Here is a 9,329-nt window from a genome sequence, read left to right on the forward strand (position 1 = left end):
TGTTGACTCGGACTTGCTTTTCCTGTTTTAAGAGTCTATAAGTGAAAAGGTAAGCACGAGTATTAAGAGAAGAAAGAGATCGGCTGGCAATCCGAGCCTTCATTCTTCTTCTCCTCGATGGAGTTCGCACTCAATTTGAAGTCTACATTTGTCTAGAAGGTGGATGCAAGGGAGCTCTCAACGTAATGTTCATGGTTTGAATTGGTTGCACCTCCGACACCGAACAATCAATCATTCATGCACATGGAGTCGGAGTCCATCCATCCATCCATCCATCATCTGCAAATAAAATGGATGGTATGGTAAAGCTACTTACGATGAGGCTAATGATGACTGATTCGCCACTTGCGTAATAGTACAAAATAGGACAAAAGATGATTATTTTCTGCCGGCATGAGTAAGTATGGCACCAAAAATTCATTTTCCATCCCAACAACTCACTGTGAGTAGTATCATCGGAGTGAATAGGAAGCAGCACATTAGTCAGCATCAGCCACTGTCTCGGTCAATGGAGCGGACGTCGTAGGACAGACACTTCGAGGCTGCTGTTATGAAGACAGAGATGGGAGTAGTTTTCATATCGAGGAGAGACATTTGCGCCTGTCCTCCTCCGGCTGTTGCGTCGAACAACTGTTGTGCACAGGAGCAAACATTGAAGTGGACGCCGGTCACATCGTTGGCCATTTGTAGCTTGCTCATGTGAGCTTCCTCCTGGCAGTCGTTCTTGTCTCCAACATAGTTAATGGAAATAATTCTAATTTTTGTATGCTTTGTATGGTAGATTTACTTGGGCAAATGGATCATGGACCCCTAATATTCTTCCTATGTCTCTTTGTCCAAAGTGATCGACCCATGATTTTTCCTAAAAATGAGTGCTTGACCGACAGACAATCTGTACTAACCAAACCAAAGCCTGACTCGGCATGATGGTTCGAAAAATGTCAGATTTCACGTCTGGTGATTTTGACTGAATCAGATATGGTGTACATTGTATCATCACATCATTTGGGTGATGACAAAGGAGAATAACTTATCCAGCCATGCAAAGTATGTTCAAGTGTAATATGCAAGAATCTCATCGACTACAACAAATCCAAAGAAATCGAACTCCAAACAATTAAAGGACGTACACGACGCACCAGTTAATGATACAGAAGGATTGTACAACATTTACCGTACACCGCATGGACGGACACAGGAAGAAACATTTAATAGCACGAACAACATTATTAGGAGGAGGAGGACGAGGAGGAGGAGGAGATCAACTACAGCAGCCACCAGCTTGTGAAGAGGAGCCGTCCCTTCCACCTGACGGCCCAGGAATTCCTCCATATCCAACTTTGATTCCATTAGACTACAAAAAAAAAAAAAAAAAAATCATAATCAGATAGTTTAAAGTTCCAAAACGTAAGATTTTATCTGTATGATAGGAAGGAAATTACAGCAACCACAAATACATAATCCTAAGTTCACTGGGGATCGAGGCAATGTAGTTAACTTCAAGCTTCTCCAAAGTTCTGTTATTGCCAATACTCTATTTAATACAAAGGAAGAACTTCCTATAAAAGCTTCGGAAACAAAAATGAAGATCAAAAGATCAAGACCCCATGAGGAATCCCGACCCTGGTATCCTTGGCTCACTTTTAATATAACAAACCACCTCCCTTGTGATCCACAATCATATTCTTACACAAAAAAGAACAATTGTGGTTCATGAAAAGATTGCTCCCTTGTGATTTAGGTACTTGGAATTTGAGTTGTGCAAAACAGTCTCTTTGATCATAGACAACTGATTGCAGATATCATGCTTCCCTAACCCTACATTAGTGGGAGCTCTGTATAATGATCTCCCTTGCCTTTCTTATTCTATAGCTCAAAGCACAAACAAAACCCAACAGGTTCTCAGTAATTACAGAACAGTCCCCTCATCGATTTTGGGTGCTTTGATTTGTGTTACAGAATATCTCAGTACTATATAGCCAGATCTTACCTCATTTGATACATCAAAGACACCATCCTGAATTTTCTTGTATATCGTTGCAGCAGTTCTAGTGAAAGCCTGGTCAGAAAAATAAGCAAGTCCATGAAGTAAATAGATGTATGAAAATTCATAAAGTACAAAAGCAAAATGATGTGGATAAATAAATACGCTGGTTCACCTCCTCAACATTCTGCGCTGTCTTGGCGGACGCCTCCATGAAGATCAATCCATGCTCTTTGGCAAACTGTTCGCCTTCCTCAGTGCTCACAGCTCTTCTGTGAGCCAAGTCACACTTGTTGCCGATCAGCATAATTGTCATATTAGGATTGGTGTGCTGCCTTGCATCTTCCAGCCAACTAGCAAGATGATTGAATGTCTCCCTCCTGACAATCAATTGAAAGAATAAACAGTATAAGCACCAAAAGAAACTATAAATCATCAGCTCCATGGAATTACTACCTGGTGATGTCATACACAAGAAGCGCACCAGCAGCACCTCTATAATAGGATCTCGTAATTGATCTAAAAGATTCCTGGCCAGCCTGCAAATAGTTGATGACACAGATACCACTTCACATATGCCACACAAATCAACAAATGAATGGAAATAGTCTATTATCACTAAAAGCAATACAATATAATTACTCTCAATAACATTTACAAATATAAAACCTTTATAGATGAAATGCAGATATAAAATACAAGATGATACTCAACACTTCCATATTATAGTGAACGAATAATTCAAACTCTTAACAAAAACATATACATATATATAACCTTGTAAACTAATATAGGTAACTATCATGCTAATCATGTAAAGTATCTCGAAAAGGAACCACTTTGACATCTGGAGGACAGAAACCATGAGAGGCACATCAGCGTTCAGAAAGGCACAACAATATCTCAACATTCCCATGAAGGTACCACTACGTCCTTGGCAACATCATTTACTGACTAAAAGAAATTATACCTAAAATTGGATTTGCACTAATTCACTGAAACAGAAACAGAGAGAATAGAAACTAACTGTATCCCATATCTGCAACTTAATGGGCTTGCTGTCAAGAGTAATCATTCTAGCTCCAAATTCAACACCGATAGTCAAGTCATGCACAGGTTGGAAGCGTTTGTCAGTAAACTGCAAAAGGAGACATGATTTCCCCACTCCTGCAAAGATGTAAACATTAAAATGTTATAATAGAATTTATTTTGTGATGGGCATGTTCTAGTTTGCTAGTACCTAGCAAATACAAAAAACAATAGAAAACACTAATGTCCTTGAAAGATAATAGTTTATCGACGATGCCAACAACAAAGGTCAAACCTTCACCATCCTCAACAAAAAAAGAGGATAAATAAATTGGCATGGAGCACCCATCTAATTTCGTTCGCTTCAGGCATAGCTATAAACATTGAGAATTGAACTGGAAATATGACAAAAAATTAAAAAGCTCGATAGACATGATCAAATCCAATAAAATTGACATTGCCTAAAAGCGCCTAACTCGACAAAATGCATGTTGGATCTTTCAGACAGTTCGAATCATTTTGATAATAATCAGTTTGATCTGTTCTACTAAAAAGTTGTGCAGCTCAAGTCAGTGTAGCCCTACTCTTAATATACTCTATTTTAGCTCAGTTTCCATTTCCGCATTACTAGTTGTTCAAAGACTGGCCACTTGATTGGTCCCCTAGAAACATAACATCACTAAAAGCTCATGTAAACGCATAGGGACAGAAAAAAAAGAAGAAAAAAAAAGGGAAAAGAACAATTAGTTCCAATAGATGTAATCCGTACTTGCTGAATCCAGGATAAATCTAGTATAAACCCTTCTTCATCAATCATCGTGAACGATAAGAAACTATCGATTTGACAAATTTGCTGATAACAAATAGCAAAAGACATTATGTAAATCTGCCATGACGTTTCTTTTAACGGTAGCGCATAACATAAGATGGTAAATCTGCATCATTTCGATAAGAACAAAAACAAAGGAATATTGATTCAAAAAGGCGATTTGCACCCCTGTCCTCCATGTCCCGCATAAGCCATCATACTACAAGTCCACAAGAATCAAGGAGGCGTCAACAATTCAAAAAATCTAAACACGATCACATCACCAACCACTCCCTAATCGCATACAACAATAGCGATACAGCAGACTAGAAACAATTCAAAACTTTAGTTGGAAACCCGATCCCGAAACCAATTAGCCACCTTTCTTTCCTCCCCAACACTAGCTCGACAAATCCCCAACGAAAATCGAAGAGACCGACCTCCGGACAACTGAACAATAGCAAACCTAGGAAGAAGCTGAAGAACTTACCTGTGTCGCCGATGATGATGTACTTGAAGAGGTAAGCGTACGACATGGTTCACCAGAGCCACAGCCACCCAATCCCAAGACCTCCTTCGACAATCGAGAAGAAGAACGAAAGGAACCCTAGAAAACAAATCGAAGCGAAAGCAACAGAGGAGAGACCAGGAGACGATGAATCGAGTTGGGGGAGGATGGTGGGCTTCCCTTTCTGGTTTCTAATTATTAGTAATTAAAAAAGGAAAATCTTTTTTTTATTATTAATAATTCAACAAGGGCGGTGGGTTTGCCTTCGTCATGTACCCACGAGCCTACCTGCCTCGTGAATGGAGGGAGTAGAACATCACGTAGGACCCGGCTGTGGAGCGCGTTTAAGACCTGTCTAGGACTCGAGTATAATTTACATGGGCACGCCCGCTCATGGTTGTTGTAGGGAAGTACGTCACAACTTCCGTTACGACAGGTCTCCCGCAATGGTTAATACAATAAAAATCTCATTTTTAAGCCAGAGGAGAAGGAAAGCGAGCGAGGCATAAAAAGATTAAGTGCACTCGTACATAAAAAGGCAGAGTCAGTATCATCATCAACGACCAGAGAAAGCGTTCCATCGTAAAATAAAATAGTGCTATCTATTTTCCATTAATGACACTCGTTATCTGTCGGAACTTGCTTAAAGTAGAGAGAGAGAGAGAGAGAGAGCGCTTGTGCTTTGGAGTTTCCTCAAAATTAGGATATCCATGTGTATTTAATTGAATTTATTTATAATAATAATTATCACAGTAGTATATAGATGATATTATTTAAAGTTTTTTATGGGAGAAATTGTAAATCATGGGATAATGTGAGAGAACCTAAACTTTTAGGATCTCATATGCTTATGCCGATGATGTTCCAACTATATATCAATGATTATTAATAACTTATGATCATATCTTTTTCAAGATGTTGCCAAGAAATTTTTAGATTTGGCCAAATGGAGATGTTAGCTTTAAATTCATTGAATTATTTGAGATCCGGAGGTTAGACTTCTAACATATAAATTAGTTTTGTCCTTAGCTTTAATTAGCATATGCCATGTATTACATGTATTTATGCTTAGAGGTATATCAGGGATCCATCTCATATCATATCTTACCAACCTTAGTAATGATCCATCCGTTGCTTTAAAACATATATTTGAAAAGAAAAAATCATGTTTTAAGAAATAAAATTATACCCTTACTAATGGTATCTTAATACCATCTAGAACAAGAAATAACTTGAGAAAGAAAAATTTATGTGAGAGAATAGTATCTTTATCTATTTCTTAACATAAGTTAAATTTGAAAACCAAATTTATTTTAAAAGAAAAAAAAATAATCAAACCTCTCAATTTAAGTATAATTATTTGATTATCTTCTTTACTAATAAAATTTATAAAATAGATATTTAATCTTCTAAGATAAGTGATATTATTTTTAATAATAAATTAAATAAAAATATTTAAAAAAAATATTTTTTTTAAAAAATATTACTGTGGGTTCCCTACCTTTCATTAAAAAATAAATATTATTTTATATTCTTTCAAGTATTTAAGATGTTATTTTTGGATTAAAACATATTATAATTATTCATGCTATATATAGATTCTAAAACATTTTTCTATTCCATTATTTATTTAAGATGTTATTTCTGGATTAAGATATGTTATAATTATTCAAGCTATATGTAATTTCTAAAGTTTTCTTCTATTTTGTTAAGTATTTAAAATTCTGTTTTTGGATTAAGATATGTTATAATTATGCATGTTGCTAGTTATGATATTTGATTTATATTAGACGTATACAATAATTGATTATAAATATTATTTCCCCCTTTATATATTTTTTATTTTTTAAACTATTATTATTTATTATGTTTTAATGATTCGATACTAATGATTAAATGTTTTGATTATAGTTTCATGATGTTATAACCGGATAAAATTAGTTATGATTTGATTTGAAATCAGTCAATAGATTAGGTCTAGACTAGATCCATTAAATAGGTTAAGTTTATCGGCTAACTTAACTACCCAATATGGGTAGGCATGTGCAGCATACATGATCAATCTATGGGTTATAGATCGACTCAGCCTGATATGATACATGCATGATCAGATACAATGAACATGACCAAGTACATTCAACCTAACCTACTGCTATGCAATCTAGTTTATTATCCTTATTTTGATCCGAACATGTCTTGAACTAAGTTATATTTAATTAGCTTATGATTTCAAATCGATTTAATTTATTTAATTTAAATTAAACCTAGTCTAATCTAAATTTTCTCGATAATTCTAAACCGATTAAATGATGATTACATATCAGTTTAGTTAAGTCTTACTTAAATAAGTTCAATTTGATTGATTAAGATAGAATTCAGGTGGCTAAATGATATTATTGGACATTATTATCTTGGAAAGATTACCGTCGCGTCTTCCTCCTCCATATTAGCAGAAACCGAAGAATATTGAGCGACATCTTTTACCTCCCTAAGAATGAGCCGAGGAACTCGTAGTGGGAGGCCACGACTCGCTCGTGAACGAGCAGTGAGGCCTCCTCTCAGCTGTGGGCATGCCTCCGAGGTAGACAACATAAGACTTAGGAATGAAACGAATAAAAATGGCACGTAAAGATCAGATTTTTCTTCCCTTATCTCGAAGCAAATCCATCAGAAGACGAGATTTCAAGAACAAAATTCCGTCTTTACGCCTGTCTTTTTGGCCAAAGTATGGCTTGGAAGCAGGGGAGATAGAAGAAAGAGGAGGAGGAGGAAAAGAAAACTTATCCTTCAGTCCCCATTGCTCATTTCTAATGATCTTTACAGTGGGAGGAGGCTGAGGAGGTACTCTGCGGTCACTGTAGTTTCTCCTCCTGTTTCTTATAGGCGCAGAAGAGGAGGGCGAGGAAAGCACCCTCTGCAACAAACACTAGTGGGAACTTTCTGTTGCTATGTTTTGGAGGGTCATTATGTACTTTGACCGAGACTCCTTCGTTCCAAGTTCTCACCGGCAACACTTCAGCTAAAGACGAACACCTCATCACAGATCAATCTTGATAAGCAGATAAGATTTTCTAAATCTCTCAGCAGTTGAGAAGCAGATAAGATTTCCTCAAGACAGTTGAGATAAGATTTCCTCAAGACAGTTGAGGAAATCTCTCAGCAGTTGAGAAAAATCCTTCATGTTTTGAAGAGTCATTATGTACTTTGACCGAGACTCCTTCGTTCAAGTTCTTACTGGGAACACTTCAGCTAAAGACGAACACCTCATCACAGCGCTAAAGACGAACACCTCATCACAGATCAATCTTGATAAGCAGATAAGATTTTCTCAAGGTAGTTGAGGAAATCTCTCAGCAGTTGAGAAGCAGATAAGATTTCCTCAAGACAATTGAGGAAATCTCTCAACAGTTGAGAAAAATCCTCCATGCTGAATATGTATAACCTCCCTTACTGAGTGTGTATAAATGACTATCAAGAGCTCACTATCAAAATGTATTAGACAATTATATCTTATACATTTCATAGTTTCTTCTATAATTTCTATCTTTCTATCTTATTCGTTTAATATCTATCATGGTATCAGAGCAGTTTGCCTAGAGCAAGCCCTCTTCTCGACCATCCCTCTCGTGGCGACATCTTCTTCGTTTTTCTCCTCCTCCCTTCCTCCTATATCTTTACATCTGGGATGTCTTTATTTTCCTCTTCCGATATTCCTGTCCCTATTTCTGCAGGGACTCTGAGCACTTCTCAAAGTCTTATCACCATCAATGCTGCAGCACTCATTCCCTTCAAATTATCCAAAGGCGGCAACTACGCATCTTGGCGGGCACAACTTTCTAATCTTTTTATTTGGCTATGATCTCCTAGGTTACGTTGATGGCTCTCTCCAGTGTCCACCTAAATGATCAACATCCCAGGCGAACCCAATCCAGTGCCAAATCCAGCCCACCAACTATGGTTACGTCAAGATCGCCTCATCCTCCAAGCTATTTAAGCTTCCGTTGCTGGATCCATTGCCCCGCTGATATTCTCATGTACGACTGCTGCAGAAGCATGGTGCAAATTACAAACAACTTTGGCAAATCGCTCGCGTACTCGCATGCTCGGACTTCTCTCCAATCTGATGAAAATGAAACAAGATGGAAGTACTATTGTTGATTATCTACAAAATATCAAAGTTATCATCGATGATTTAGCTTTGATAGGTCATTCTCTCAGCGATGAATAAGTTCTAATCCATACCCTCAATGGCCTAGGAGGCGAGTACAAAGAACTGACAGCAGCACTTCGGGCACGTGACTCACCAATATCATTTGAAGAACTTTATGATAAGTTGATCGACTATGAGACGTACTTGAAGCGTGATGATAAGTTGCCCGGACCACCTATTACAACTCAGGTCAATCAAAAATCCAAGAGGAAGAGCAACCAGTACAATAAGCACGTCAACAACGAATTGGCTAAGCTGCCTCCTAGCTTTATGGGGCCCAGACCAAACCCTCCTTATCCATATCAAGGTGGTAACTTTCATAATACTCAGTCGTCGCGTCCTGACTTCACAGGCCACCAACGAGTTGTTTGCCAACTATGTGATAATGTTGGACACTCCGCGAAAGTCTGTCGGTCTCGTCCCAGACTCCCTACTCCATCACAATGGCCTCAGGCGAATTTCATGGCTACTCCAACTTCTACTCAACCTAATTGGATTATGGATTCGGGCGCCTCTCATCACATCACCTCTGATCTTCAAAACTTGTCCATCCACAACAACTATGACGGAAATGAAGATATCATCATCGGTGACGGTAAAAGAATTCCTATTACTCATTCTGGTTCCTCAACGCTTAGTTTACTTACCACAACCTTTACACTCGATGATGTTCTGTGTGCACCTAACATTAAAAGAAACCTCATTTCCGTTTCTCAATTCTGTAAACAAAATAATACATCAATTGAATTCTTTCCTAACTTTTTTCTTGTCAAGGATTTGAGCACGGGGG

At 37.6% G+C, this 9,329-nt stretch overlaps 1 protein-coding gene across 1 annotated transcript; it reads right to left on the reverse strand.

The window, feature by feature from the left end:
• Positions 1–1,065: 1,065 nt before the first annotated feature.
• On the reverse strand, positions 1,066–4,495 carry LOC135632810 (ras-related protein RABB1c-like). Its single transcript, XM_065141596.1, has 6 exons — positions 4,312–4,495; positions 3,012–3,151; positions 2,441–2,523; positions 2,160–2,364; positions 1,991–2,059; positions 1,066–1,354 (listed from the first exon to the last, which is right to left on the reverse strand). Exons 1-6 carry the CDS (start codon positions 4,355–4,357, stop codon positions 1,262–1,264), a joined length of 636 nt encoding a protein of 211 aa, XP_064997668.1. The 5' UTR covers positions 4,358–4,495; the 3' UTR covers positions 1,066–1,261.
• Positions 4,496–9,329: the final 4,834 nt, after the last annotated feature.

This window comes from Musa acuminata, chromosome BXJ3-3 (assembly GCF_036884655.1).
Source record: "Musa acuminata AAA Group cultivar baxijiao chromosome BXJ3-3, Cavendish_Baxijiao_AAA, whole genome shotgun sequence".
Lineage (NCBI taxonomy): Eukaryota > Viridiplantae > Streptophyta > Magnoliopsida > Zingiberales > Musaceae > Musa > Musa acuminata.